The sequence below is a fragment of the Mastigoproctus giganteus genome, chromosome 4, assembly GCF_048544385.1.
Source record: "Mastigoproctus giganteus isolate SK-2022 chromosome 4, ASM4854438v1, whole genome shotgun sequence".
Taxonomy (NCBI): Eukaryota; Metazoa; Arthropoda; class Arachnida; order Uropygi; family Thelyphonidae; genus Mastigoproctus; species Mastigoproctus giganteus.
Window position 1 is genome coordinate 74566257 of NC_143578.1, and position 15405 is coordinate 74581661.

Sequence of the window (15405 nt, forward strand, 5' to 3'; positions counted from 1 at the left end):
ACTGGTCTGTGAAGTTGGTGAAGACCCAAAGTTGGAATGGCTCATATAAAATTGTAGTTTGCACACGTGGTGATCAGTTTTTGAGTGTCTACGAGGAAGAATGGGTTGTCATTGAGTTCTTTTCAACTTTGACGTGGAATGATTGTGGGGAAAAGATGTGCAGGTACCAGTTTCTCGACAACAGCCAACGTGATTAAGTTTTCCTTTTTTATGGTGTCACAAGTCTACTGTGACTGACTCAACAGTGGTTGAACAATCAGCCAAATGTCACACATGGGACAGCCACATGTGGTCGACATTCATGGCGAGTATTGTGTGTCTTGGCCCATAACACAACAGCAGTGCAGCACAGTATCCCTTACCACCCAGTAGGAAAAACAAGACCAATATCTCTGCAGACTGTGCACCAGACATATCTTGTATAGGCTATAACAGTTATCAGCCATCACAAATACCCATTCTCACCGTGAGACACAAGAAACTGCACCTTGCATGGCACATTGGTGCCAACACTAAACCACCATATGGAAATCTCTCACCGGTTCTGGTGAATTCCATTTACAACTCTATCCATTCTGATGGTTGTATTCATAGTTGGAGAAAGCAACATTAGCCATGGCACCAGGATGCACTGTTGGTGTTCAGCAGACTGGTAGCTGTAGTGTCATAGTTCAGAAACTGTTTTCATGGCATGCCCTGGGTCCTCTGAGAGTCATTAATCAGTGGCTCGATGGGCACACCTATCTTTCTGTCATTGCCAACCAAGTACACCCCTTCATGTATCCAGACAACTCTGGCATCTATCAACATGACAACATAGCAAATTGGTGGGCCTTGTGTCCTAGCACTTTGGTAACTGGTTTCAGGAACATGACATCTTAACCTAATTTAGCACGTTTGGGACCTACTAGAAAAGGATTTTTGATGCTACAACCATCCACCTGACTGCGTATCCATTACTAGACACGTGCAATGAATGGATAGCACTACCACAGATACTCGACTACACCATATGGAGTCAATGCCAAGATATGTATGGGATGTATTACAGGCAAAAGGTGGCCCCATAAGTTATTAGGTAGGTGTTGCTAATGCAAAGTCAACCCGGTGTATGTTTTTGTTGGAAGCAGTCCATCAGTTTTAAGTACCAAAAAATTCATTCTGTTAGAAATTTTCTTTTAATGTATATATGCAATCAAAATAGTATGTGGAATATATTATATATAATGTGGAGTATGTCTTTGTGAATTCAAACACATATATTTTATTCCAGCAGGTTATGACCCAAGATTTTTTGTCATAGAATGATACATACTAATGCTCAACTTTCTTGCAAAAATTGGACAGCACTGCAACTAAAGTTAAAGAACAGGTGATGAAAATAATTTTAAAACAGTAGTCCATGGTACGCACAATACAGGAGAGTACCGATGGTTCTTCTGTGCCTCCAGAAACCAGTCAGGAAGAGTGGAACAAAAAACCAACCACTAGCTCCCGAAATGATATGGTAACACTTACAAAATCACAGCTGAGAGCCATATTAGAAGCAATTGGTCATGTGGGAGGTAAGATTATTACTTTATTATAGCACTGGAGAATTTTTTAATTGAGAATTAATTTTTTTCCCTTTTTTCATTAATACGTGTACACTACTGCATATAGGCAGACTGCATTTAGTAGTTCAAGTTTAACACCCATCCATCATTCTCCTTATGTTGTTATGTCCACAGTCACTTGATATAACCTTAATTAAAAAAAAATACAAAGTATTTGCATTTGATTCTCTGGTATATGATGCTATCTAGTTTGACACTAAAATGTCATATTCATGAAGGCAGTAGTTTTAAAAATTGTTTCATTTCAATTTGACACCAGTTTTTAGAAGTTGATGACAGCATGCCATAAACAGATGCAACCATCCAATAAGATGACAGTAAACAATCCATTTTAGTATTATGGCAACATGTTCCGTGATGAACAAAAAAAAAAAAAAAAAAAAAGAAAGAGAGAGATTAATTTACCTTTCTTTCCAGTAGTTTGTACAAATCTTCTTTAAATGTATTCAAACTACAGTAGGCTGTTGAAATAATGGCACCCCAAATGACAGAACATTAGAGCAAACGGCACATTGAGATCGGATGTTTACATACAGCACAGATGTCTTGCAGTGCCAGAAAAGGAAAACAGCAAGTCACGTGATTACTGTATTTGTTTATGTTTGCCATTTTGAAAGTGAATTCTGTACTGATATCAAGGATTATTCCACTGTTTTACATTTACTTTAAATTAAAAACCCCTCACTATGGCTCCTAAAGTTAATAAAGCTCATACAGAGAAGAAAAGAACAACATTAAATCTTAGTGACAAACTTGATATAATCCAAACTATTACATTAGGATCACTCAGAATGTTAATTTATATACCCATGTGTATTGTGTCTGTAAATTGCATGTGTTCTCTGATCGATTTACCTGTTTTGCTGGGGGGGGGGGGGAAACCTTGCTATTTAAGCCTGAGTCTGACTAACTCAGCCACGAAGTGAAAAAGTCCATAAAATTTCCTTGTGTCATTGATGGAATTCGAACCTGGGCCTTTTCCACCCGGTGTGGGGAGGACGGTGACAATACAACACTGTGCTACTTGCACAGACTAAACTTTATATAATAAAGAAAATAGAATGGGGGGGAAGTAGAAGTATATTAATGGCAAATTATAACATTGGATCATCAACATATTTATGTTTTTTATGTACCGTTAAATATATTAAAAATAAAACTTTCTAGATAACAGAAAAATCGAAGTAATGGTGGTGCTGTTATTCTGAAAGTATACTGTGCCTACTTTTACAACATTAGATGGAAGTTTGTAGTGAATTTTTTTTTCCAACAATTAATTTTACTCCTTGGTTGAATGCAAATTTCTGCACAATTGTTCTGCAACTATCTTTTTTTCCTTTCTTTCAATTTGTGTGTGCATGCACGTGGGCTATTTGAGAAAGAGTAATTATACAATCAGCATTTGTTTTATTTAATAGCTTTTAAAACCATATACACTTCAGTTAGGTCACCATGCAGAACAGATTCCTTAGTAAAAATATCCTTTCGTGCCATAGTTAATCTTGCTGCTCTTTTCTGCACCCTTTCAAACAGATCTAAACCCTGTCATGCGGTTTCCACACCTGTGCAGTATTCCATATGTGTCCCAGCAATTGCCTTATACAATGGAATATCATCACCTTTTTGTTCCTGCTGGCAGAATTGCTCTATGTCATTGACAGAATCCCATGTGTGTTTCTAGCAGGCTGTTTGCACTTTTGAATTTCATTTTGGACTGTGCTATTAGGTCTTTTTCATACTTTATTACTTTGAGTTTAATACTGCCCATATGATTTGTTATTCTGGGATTATTACTAACCAAATAACCATATCTTGCATTTATAAAGTTAAACCTCAATCACTATTTTTCTGCTGATCTGCTTAGTTTATCTAGATATTCTTTAAGTAGCATATCTAGACCCTGACTATTTTCATTTACTCTTGAGCAACTGCAGTCAGCAATTTTTGACAACCTCATCAGCAAACTTAGACACAAGCTTGAAATACCTACATCAATATCATTAATAAATGTTAAACATATTGAGGCCTGACACTAAACCCATGTGGTACCCTTTATCTATAGTAGTAACTTGCCTATAATGTCACATTGCTCCAATTTATGTAACAATCATACATTACCATATTGAAAGCTTTTCTGAAATCTAAGTATATGTTGTCAGAGTTATTCATTGCATTTAGTCCCTTTGTGACGACCTCATTGTAGTTATATTGGTTAGGCATGATCTATTTTTAACAGATCCATTCCGACTTAATGGTTTCACTAATGTTAAGGTATTCATTTATTACTTTTAACTGTTGACTCCATTATATTCATTTAAACAGAGATCAGACCTGCAGGTCTGTAGTTACCCAATTCACCTTTTGAACGAACCATCCTTGTGAATAGGAGATACATTTGAACATCTTCAATGTATAGGAACTTCTCCTGAATATTAAGGATGCTCTCATATTATAGCTAAATGTTTAATTACTACTGTTTTGAACCTTCTTTAATATGATGATAAATTCCATCAGCCCCCAGATGCTTTGTTCACTTTTAGCTGCTACAGTTCTTTTCCACATTCCTTTTTGTTATTATAAAATCATTTCACACCAAATCCGTATTAGGTAGACTTTTGCTACCTATCACTGCAAACTTCATATGTGAATTATAGGTGCAGAATATTTATTATTTATTGGCAATCTGTACAGGATGATCAATAGTTATGCCATTCATATCCAGTGGACCATTATGATCCATTCCTTTCCTTCTGGCATTAACATACACAATGAATTTTTTGCTACTTTTCTTTTCATTCTTTGCCAAAAACTTATCAATTTGCCTTAGCCTGTTTAACCCCCTGGGTAACTTGATTACAGACTATTTGTACTTTTTGATCCCTGACCATTTTTAACTATTCCATGCATTTTACTTTTCTACTACTGAATTCATCAGTTAATCTGAACAATCTTTCTTATTTCGTATTAAATGCATAGTAATCTCAATGATTACCTCTCTGAACACTTCCCATTTGGCATTTACACTTTTTTAACATTAGTTGGTGCTACCGAAAAGTTTAAAAAGTTAGTTGTTTAGAAAAGAGTGTAAAAAATGTCTGCACCCATTATTAATCACCTTGCATTTAGCCAGTGAGGAGTTGATTGCTGGAACAAACATCCATCTGTTGTTGTTGTTGTGGAAGTGAATAGCTTAAATAAATTCAAGGCAGGACTATGCAAACTATTGGAGGGAAAGGATAGATGAAATAGGAAGTTTTTTTTTTTTTTTTTTTTGGCTGATTCTGTATAAACTTACTTTCTTGCATCATTTACCACTACTAATACTAAAATTCCTTCTCTTTAACTTTTGATAGTGCTTTGAATAAATCCCATGTGAATATGCGATGAACTTAAAGGTTCCGTTACAGAAATTCTTAATACATGATGAATCACTGTTGATAACCATATCAAGAACATTACTTTCTTTTGTTGCTTCTCTAGCACATATGCAAATCAAGAAATGTAAACATATATGCAAATCAAATGTTCTGCTATTATCAGCAAGAGTTTTTTTTTTTAATTACAAGAAATATAAGATGAGCAAAATGTTTTCTAACCAAAACATTCTAAAAAAAAGATTGATTTCACCCTCCCCTCCCTTTTAATCAAGCAAAATTTTTTGTTCTTTTTGTTAGAAAACTTTGGTAAGAAAAGCAGATAAAGTACATATGCAAAATTAGTTCTTATATATATATTAAATCTGTACATAAAAATAAATAAATAAATTTTCTGTTTATACTCCGGGACGACCAAACGGTCAGAGGAGTTCATAAGATAGACAGAATACAAGAAACAGCAGCGTATTCAGTAGTCACGGGCTTGAACCCCGGTCACTCAAGGCACGTGTACTTATGCACCCATGCGCCTGACCACTAGGCTACGACGGCCTTTTATGTTGCAGTGAGAGCTGGTATTTAGTGTATTTGGATATTATTTTAATGATATTTGACTGATAGGTCCATGATTTTATAAAACTGGAACAGTCTTATTTTCATATCATATGATATGAAATTCCTTTGGTACTTAGAGTATGAAGGATAAATATTTGAAGAACAAGTAAATCTAGTTTTAATTACACCCACATTATTTTATAAAACTATATCTGTTTTACTTTCATATTATATTCTTTTGGTACTTAGGGTATGAAGAACATCCGATGAAACAAGTAAATCTACAATGTTATTTACTATGTGGCATAGGCAACAAATGGAACCAGTGAAGGAAACTATCCAAATATGAGATTTTTCCATTTCTGTGTTGAGGAGGGAGAGGGGTGGGTCCACAAATGTGTAAAAATCTCAAAGCTCATGAAAATTATTCACCTTAAGTCTTGCTTATTACATCTTGTGGGCTAATTTATGATAAATCTTCATATCGTATAAGGCATCAAATTAATTTGTTAAGAGAAGAAAGGCATTATTTATCATACAGATATCTTGAACGTTGGATAAACTACGTCATTGCAAACTTTTTGACTCGATTTGATCCCTTCCATCTCGTTATTATAACAGTTTCTCTCTATCTTTTCTTTTGCAATAAAAATAAAATATTTTATCTCTTTTTTTTCATGAAAAAATAGTAAAGCTAAGGCGAATTTACCATAGTTTTACTGTTTTTTTGCATAGAGGAGAAAAGACTGAGAAAAATGATGTTATTGCAAAAAAGATGGAGAAAAGCTGTGCTATAAGGAGAAAGAGGAGGAGGAGGCAAACTGAGAAAGCTAATTCTCCATAGTAAATCTGGAGAGTTAACACTATGCCATTTACTTGCAGTGAAGTCAAATTTATCTAAAGTTAAAGTTATTTGTGTAATAAGGCATTTCTTTCATCTCTCAAATTAATTTGATGCTTTAAAATATATGAAAATTTATCATAAATTGGTCTGCAAGATGTACAAGGGCCAGTCCATAAGTAATGCCTCTTAGGCAACAAAATTTTTTGTAAATGAGTTAGACTCATAAAGTTTTATATATTACTATATAAAGCTTAGTATAGATATTGAGACATAAATATGCTAAAATGAAAGTTAAGTTTATGCCTATTATAGATACGAAGTTATGACAGTTCTGCCAATGACCATTAATATAGTTGCTTTTCAGGTTAGGAGAAAACTCATCTGTCTGGATTTGTGGAAAATTAAGGAAAGTATATCAACTAGCTACCCTTGATATAAATCATATTCATAGTTGGCTTGCATGTTTTAAAGGAGGAGTCACTGGCATATGTTACTAGCCAAGAAGTGGAAGACCAAAGTCTGTGTGTATTGAAGAAAACACTAAGATTTTGGATGAAATGATTCAAAATACAAGTTAATAACTGCATATGATGATACAAGCACCAGGATGTTCAAAGAAAAGTGTATTAATCATTTTAGACATGTTAAATTATAGGAAAATTTGCTCTAAATGGGTACCCAAGCTGCTAACAAAAGAAAAGATATTCTCCAGCCAGAAGATCTGCCAAGTCCTATTGCAGGAAATTTTTGAAGTCCTGATAATGGGTAATGAGATTGTGGATCTTCCATTTTGACCCTTATTCTAAATGCCAATCTTTGGAATGGTCAAATCCATCATCTCCATGCTGGACAGACAACTTGTGTAGTTGAGACTCACTAATTTAGACCCTCTAAATTAGCAGGTCTTGACTACACAAGTTATCTAATAAAGTTTCGAGACGTTAGGATTTTCATAATGGTTTTTTTTTTTTTTTTTTTTTAAACATCCATCATCTCCAGCGAAGAAAAAACCACGAATTGCCAGATCATCCCGAAAAATGATGGCTGCAATGTTTTGGGACAGAGAAGGCCCAATTTCAATTGATCTTTTAGAAAAAGATCAGACTATAAATAAGAAAAGATATTATCAAATTACATTACACTGTGATAATGCCAGGCCACACAACACTGCCTCTATGACACTGATGAAAATTTCAAACCTAGGTTGGAGTGTTTTGCCTCATCCTACATATAGCCTGAACATAGCTCTGTCTGAATTGTTTTTGTTTGGATTTATGAAGAGATGCCTTCATGGGGAACATTTTTTTTTGAGTGACAAAGAACTGAATTGACAGTGAGAGGCTGACTTTAACAACAGGATCCATCCTTTTACAGCTAAGTTCATAGTATCTTCATGTGGGATTTATTCACAGTAATAACTGTTATAAAGTGTAAAAAGAAGGGATTTTGTTTTTTAAGGTGATTGTAATGGGTGCATACAATTTTTTAAACTCTTTCAAGTTCTTCCCATTTGGCATTTATATAAAAATTTGAATGAGAGAGAGGTAATAATAGAAATATTACCTCTCTCATCCAAAGAAAAGAGAGGTAATAATAGTTGTTCAGAGGTAATAATAGAAATTACTGGGCATTTTATACCAAATAAGAGATTGTTCAAGGTTGAGACTAAAATATATGAAAGATGAACTGATGAATTTAATGGCAGAGAAATAATATGCCTGGAATGATTAGAAATAGTCAGGAGTCAAGAGTCTTAACATTAATTACAAATTAGTCTGTAATAAAGTTACCCAGGGCATTAAACAGGCTAAATATTAAGGAGTCTGGCTAAGAATAAAAAGAAAATAAATTTATTGTATATATGTTAGAAGGGATGAAACACAAAATGGTCCACTGAATAAATATTTTGCATCTACAATTCACATAGGAAGAAGTTTATAAAGATGAGGTTAACAGAAGTCTGTCTGCTAGCTGCTGTTGGAAATGTGATGATGCATTTCCTGCCACTTGAAAATTAGGCATTTGCAAACAAATAAGCATAAGGACAGCATGTATGTAGAAATAAATGCAAAAATATGTGATGTAGCATTTTATAGAGATGATTATGCCATACATGGCAAACATTTGCATCTTTTGTCATAGAACATAATCATTCTCTGAGCTGTGCTTGATTATGCAGGCATGTTGTTTAGAAAAATTTTTCAATAGCAAAAAAATAAAGCTGTGGAAGAAGAAAGACAACAGGCAATGGTAGAACAATTACACAGATAAAGAAAGAAGAGTTAGTGGTGGCTCTGAAAAATGGGCATTTTCAGTTGCTTCAGATAGCAGTAATCAAAGTGATTCCAAGCTATATCTGATTGTAGTGACTTTTCATAATAAAAAATTTAAAATATCATGAAATTGAAATCAGCCTGCTCTCAGTGCCAACATTGGAAGGTACCACGGGGTACAAAATTGGGCATCTTCATCTGAACAGCCTAAAAGCATTTGGGATTTCTTCAAAAAAAAAAAAAAAAAAAAAAAAATAGATATTTTTGAAGAAATCAAACTTGTTGTTGATAGTGAACCTGTTATGGCTGTCCTAAAAACTGGAATAGCACAGGTATTAAAAGAGAAGATTGAGCACTTGATAGTAATAGTTGGCTTTGCCATCTTAATAAATTTTCTGTTATATTCTGAGAAGCCTACAAAAGGTCAGAGTTCACACTACAGATTATCTTATTAATTTGTAAGCTAAATAGAGATCTACTTGCTTTACTGTGAAAGTGGATGATTATTTGGTAGAAATTTTCTTCTATCCAGAAGAAGTGCTAAGATGATGGGTGTTTGGATGGATGGAAACAGCTTCAGCTGATGTATGCCACCGAACGAAGTAGGCACTAAATCAAGTTCGGGGGGGATAAAGAGTTCTGAATTACAAACTTCTGCTGAAAGCAAAAATGTTATGCCAGCATTTGAAAATCCCAACTTAGTTCTTCAGTCTGATATATTTCATATTGATGTACTAGGGCCATTACTCTTAGGTATGTTGAAGAATGTTATGTGCAAATTTTCTTTTTATTCCAACAGTTCTTAAATCTTCTGTTTCCATATCTTACATGCTATTTTGATTACCATAGCAAACTAAACCAGAAGGACAGTTCTGACTTAGTCATTGGTATCTCTTCTGCAAAGGTTTGTGGAGAATCTAAAACAAGAGAAGTCTTCTTTTGTTCAGTGAGGAATTACTGCATGGGACTATATTGGTGCACAATTTTCCATTAAAAAAAATTATCTTATAAATGCTGAGGTAGCACAGATTTGATCAGTTGGCAGTGCATCAATTACAAATTTGAAAAAAATTGTAATTGATGCCCTACCAACAAAAAATTGTGGGCTAGTTTCCAATATTTATCATTTTAAAGATAAAGAAATAGTTGAAGCAATGGATGTTTTGCTGCATCAGTTTAAATGTGAAAGCCTATCTGATGCTATTATGAAAAATGTAAAACTTGATATAGGGATCCTTGGGTGAAGATGGGAGCTGAAAAGTGTACACACACACACACACACACACACACACACACACACACACACACACACACACACACACACACACACACACACAGCTTGAAATATAACATATTATCCCAAGTCAGGCTTGGCATATTATACTCAAGTCTGTTTTTATCCTTTTTAATCTCCAGCTTTTTTGAAAGTCAAAATTGGCAGCTGAAACCCTTTTTAACCTTTTTAACATTTTTGTTGATTTACATTTTTGTAACCTCATTCTTTGTGGATATATATATATATATATATTATAGCAATTGCTATGAAAATTAGTTTCTGATTGATTAAAATTCTCATCGTTTTGAAAGTTTGGTGCTGCTGTAATTTTAACCATCTGTATATAAACTTTGTATTTCCAAACTTGAGCCATTTCTTTAAAGAATTTTGTAATTTAGGTTACTGTGTTAAAGTATAATACATATGTTATTAAAATTTTCTTAATCTCTGAAAATTAATATAGTAATTAAGTATATTTGCACTTTCGTTTATTGGTGTAACCTTCATACATTTTATAAGTGAAGTTTTATAAGTAGCATATAAAACTTCACAGAGAAGAGAACTGGTGAGTGTGAGTGAGTGTGTGTGTGTGTGTGTATATGTATATAAAAATGGGTATTCAGTGTAACCCCTTAAAGGTAATGTTTAAAGAGTTACATATGAAAAGAGGTATATAGTTGATGAAATGGTTTCAGTGAATGCAAGATTAATAAATCAGTTATGACAAATGCACCTAAAAGCACAAAGTAGCATTAAAGGATGCAAGAGTATATATAAGTTATATTAATATATTGAATTAAGTATGCATAAATGGATGTGAAAGATACACAAAGTGCCAGTAACTAGAAGGGTGAGGAAAGTAGAAAAAGAAGTGTAGTAGATTTATGAAAGGTGAAAGAACGTTAATATCCTAGAGGTTTATGATGAATTAAGAAAATTATGTACTGAATTACCAAGCCAATGTAAAGTGGGGCAACTGTAAAGTAAAGTAAAATTAATATATCAAAATATAATAAAAATAAAATGGTGTAGCTGTCATTAGATATGGGGGGGAACATTTTTAGTAAATGGTCTAATATAGGTAATGCAAAAATGCTTGATCTTATGTCAGCTGAAATAAATATTGATACATGATCAGGTATTTCATCAGGGGACTACACCTGACCATGTATCAGGAACTGCATTTCTATACTTTTTCATAGTAGTAGAAGAAAAATGAAAGGGGCCAAAAAAGCAACAAAAATGAAATTAGCACTTTCTAATACAGTATGGACAAGGTAGTTCCAACGCAGTGTAATTTATATAGGTAAAAATAAGTATCGAGTTGGGATAAAAATGGCTAATATCAATATGTTTAATATAAATACAGTAAGACCCCCTTATCCACGGGGATACATTCCAAGGATGGCTGAAACCGCAGATATAGGTGAACACTTGCTGACCCCATATACAGGGTGATTCACTACCAGTGTGACAAATTTGCAGGAGGTGTAGGGGGCACAAAGACGAATCGGCACACGATTCGTCTTTGCATTTTTCGCACGTGTGCACAGAAGGTTACGTGAGACTGGTTGTTTCATGAGAGGTACCATGAATCGAGAGCGAACGACGAGGAAGCCAGACAATGAGGAGAATGTCCTACGTCTTTCATAAGGCAATCCGAGTAAGAGTACTCGAGTGATAGGCCAACAATTGGGTATTTCCCAATCCACTGTATGGAGGATACTGTCAACAAACCAAATGAGTTCATACCATCTGCAACACGTCCAATCATTGGAGCCTGCGGATTATCCACTCTGGAAGACTTTTGCTACTTGGTTTCTTCAACAGAGTGCGGCAGACAGCACATTTGCTGCGTCCGTATTGTTCACAGATGAGGCAAGTTTCACAAGAGAGGGAACCTTCAGTCAACATAACGCCCATTTGTGGGCTTTGGAGACCCCCCATGGTACGCAAACACGTGCAACTCAACGCCGTTTCTCTGTCAATGTTTGGGCTGGCATTGTTGGAGACCACCTCATTGGACCGTACCTTCTGCCCCCTCGTCTGGACGGTAGGGCATACTTGATCTTTCTACAGCAAGTCCTGCCTGAACTTATTGAAGAAGCACATGTTCCTCAGTTGTTATGCCGCTCAATGTGGTTCCAGCATGATGGGGCTCCCCCACATTACACCAATGACGTCCGCCAACACCTAAATGTTACATTTGGACAGTATTGGATAGGTCGTGGTGGTCTGGTTCATTGGCCTGCTAGATCGCCAGACCTATCATGCCTGGACTTCTTCTGCTGGGGTCAAATGAAGACATTGGTGTACGAGACCCCCTTTGATTCAGTTGAAGACCTTGTCACTTGCATCTCTGTAGCTGCTGGGGAGATTCGAGACATGACAGGAATCTTCCAGAACGTTAGGGATTCCATGCGGCAGTGCTGTGAAGCCTGTGTTGACTGCTTCTGGTCAAACTTTCAAACACCTTCTGTAGCATGGCTTTTTGCCAATGTAAAACTTGTCATTAAAATGATTTCTGTTACACTAATGAGTTGTTGTTTCTGTTCTTTTTCTTTTCTTCTTTGTTCATGCGACCTCCTGCATGATGAAGGCATTTTGGACCCTGCAATGCTATGTGATTCCGATTCGTCTTTGTGCCCCCTACACCTCCTGCAAGTTTGTCGCACTGGTAGTGAATCACCCTGTATAACTTGATTTTCTTGTACACACATACATATAATAAAGTTTAATTGATAAATTAAACACACAATAAGACATTACTAACATTAAATACAGTAATAATAAAGTACGGCTAACTCGATTTACAGGGATTGGATTAACCGGGACACTTCAAGATTCCAAATAAAAAAAATATAAAAAAAAATCAGCCAGAAATCATAAAATTCAAGTAATAACTAGAATACGTATAAACAGATATTTTGCAAGTCGTAAATAAGCATCAAGAACCGGCATTATAAGTCGTCATTTGGAGATTGGTGTACCTATTATCTTGCAACTACCCCCCGCTGCGAACCTACTGCTCCAAAAAAAGAGACCAACTGTTATAGTTTCGTTTAATGTGTCATGTCAGTCGATTGTTTTGCCAAATTTTGTTTCGTTTTGTTTTGTCAGGGATGTTGGAATTTTTTTTTTTTTTTGTTTAGAAATCGTGAAAATGATGGGCAAATGCAAGAGTTGTGCTTTCAAATTAAACAAAAACTTGAAATTATTCAAAAGTTTGAAAACGGTGCATCCCTTAAATCTTTAATGAACCATTTTAATGTTGGTGACCAAACCATACACAATATTGTAAAAAATAAAGGGAAGCTATTCGATTTAAAATCAACATCGTAAAAAATAAAAGGAAGCATTGTATTGGACACGCAAGTAGCACGTGTTAAGTTTTTTCTTTTTTTTTTCCCCTGTGGTTAACCGTGGGTAACTGAATCAGCGGATATGGAGGTACAACTGTATGCAGAATTTAGTGTAGGATTTAATTTTGTATAGTTAGGAAATCAATGCATTTTAAAAAATAGATTATAGTAAGGGCTCTGACGTTTGTAAGCGGCATTTGTAAGTACGAAAGGGAGCTAATATCAAATACTTGTATTGAAAGGAAAAATATGTCGAAACGAATCTAAAACAAAACCGAAAGTATAAGACAGTGAAAGTGTACGATACCTGAAGTATTTCAAGAAATGCGAAACGAAAATGAGCTGGCGGGAAAAATAAAGGTGGGGAGATGAAGTGCACAAACTCAGTAGAGTATATGAATTCATGTAGGCTTCAACCAAATGAGTAATATATCTACATGATAAAGCAGTTTATATCAGCGAAGCAGACTTGATAGTAAGCTGCGAAGAAATTCAAAATAGCAGGAAAATAGTGACCTCTATAGTCGTATTTAGAATACAAATGCATGGAGATAATTTATAATTAGCATTGGGAAAAGAAAAAGAAACCCGGTTGGAATATTATGGCTTTACTGTGATAAAGTCATGCAAAACTAAACATTACCGTTAATATATAAAGAATTATACGGTGGCAAAAACATACTTGTTTTTGCCACCGTATAAAACATGTTAGACCAAAAAATGATGGGGGCTACGTTATAATAAGCTGAATTGTAAACGTATCAGAATACGGTAAACAAGAATCATCAAATATTTTGAGATATAAATAAATTAATAATTATAATCTAATAGTAATGAATGGGCCTGGTGTACTGGGGTCCATGGTTTTTTAATAACATACACATATAAGTTATAAATCCAGTTTAATGTAAGATTTATATATTTATATGTACAGTAAACCCCCGCTATTCACGGGGGTTACGTTCCTGAGAAATGCCGCGAATACCGAAAACACGAATACTGAGTTATGGCTCCCATAGTAATAAAGATGTTCCATTCCAAAGTATGAAATATATAAGAAAAACTAGTCTAAAATTTTGTCTATGTTTGTATTATATGTACCTTCATAACGTGACTATGTACATAGTACATAGTGAAATGCAAGCATATGATCAAAATGAAAATAAGAAACAATTTAATATTAAATGTAATATTTATTAGAAATTTCAAGCAAATCTTTCAAACCAGCGCCTTTGCTAGCTAAAAAAACTTATCCCGCCAGTGCTATCACCAGTTTCGCTAAAGTGTTGATGAAGGAGTTTTGCCTTTTCACGAATGATGAGTGAACTTAACGGAATTTTATTTTGAGTTCGGTCTTCTATCCACAGATTTAAAGCCTCTTCCATTTTTTTCTAATTTAACATCACGAGTTACAGAGCAAATTTTTGAAACAATTAGCGTGTTTTCACGGACATTACGGCGGATTTTTTTCTTCCGATTTTTTGATTGATCGTACGGTTGACTCACTCATTTTATGTTTTGCCACTGAGGAGACACTTTCACCATTAGAAATTTTGTCTAATAACTCAATTTTATTCGCTAATGTCATCACCTTCTTTGATATTTTCATATTTCACATTCCCTTGTTATTTGTAGCCATATTTTTGTACGGGTTAGAAAGAACTTGTCCACAATAAAGTCACTTTCTTCCGTTAACACACTCGAAAAAGTGTTTTACACCGCAAAACGGTAGATTTATCACTTTTGTAAGCATATCAATTTATAAATTGATAAATTTATTCAATTTATAAGCATATAAATTAAAAGGAAACGACGAAATCTTCCACGACAAGCGCATAACACATACTGAACAAGAATTAGCGAGAAACATTCACGATCACGATTTTGTCACCCCTCTCCCCCACCCACTGAGCGCTGTTTTCACCGGGAAAGATGATTTTTAGCCACACCCATGGTTTTTTTTTGGCGGAAAATGTTCACGGCGCTTTAAAATTCGAATTTTTTTAGGTTTCATTTTATATTAAATCAGCGACTGCGAATAGCGGGGGTTTACTGTATATTTGTGTGTGTGTGTATATATATATATATTTGTATTCTTACATTAA

General features: G+C 34.7%; 1 protein-coding gene across 1 annotated transcript in view; it reads left to right on the forward strand.

The window, feature by feature from the left end:
- Window positions 1-1402: 1402 nt before the first annotated feature.
- The window catches only part of LOC150086838 (uncharacterized), a 120212-nt gene continuing 106209 nt past the window's right edge, over window positions 1403-15405 (forward strand). Inside the window, exon 1 of the mRNA XM_090372291.1 lies at window positions 1403-1565. Coding sequence (XP_090228417.1) covers window positions 1403-1565 — 163 coding nt within the window. The remainder of the gene's footprint in view (window positions 1566-15405) is intronic.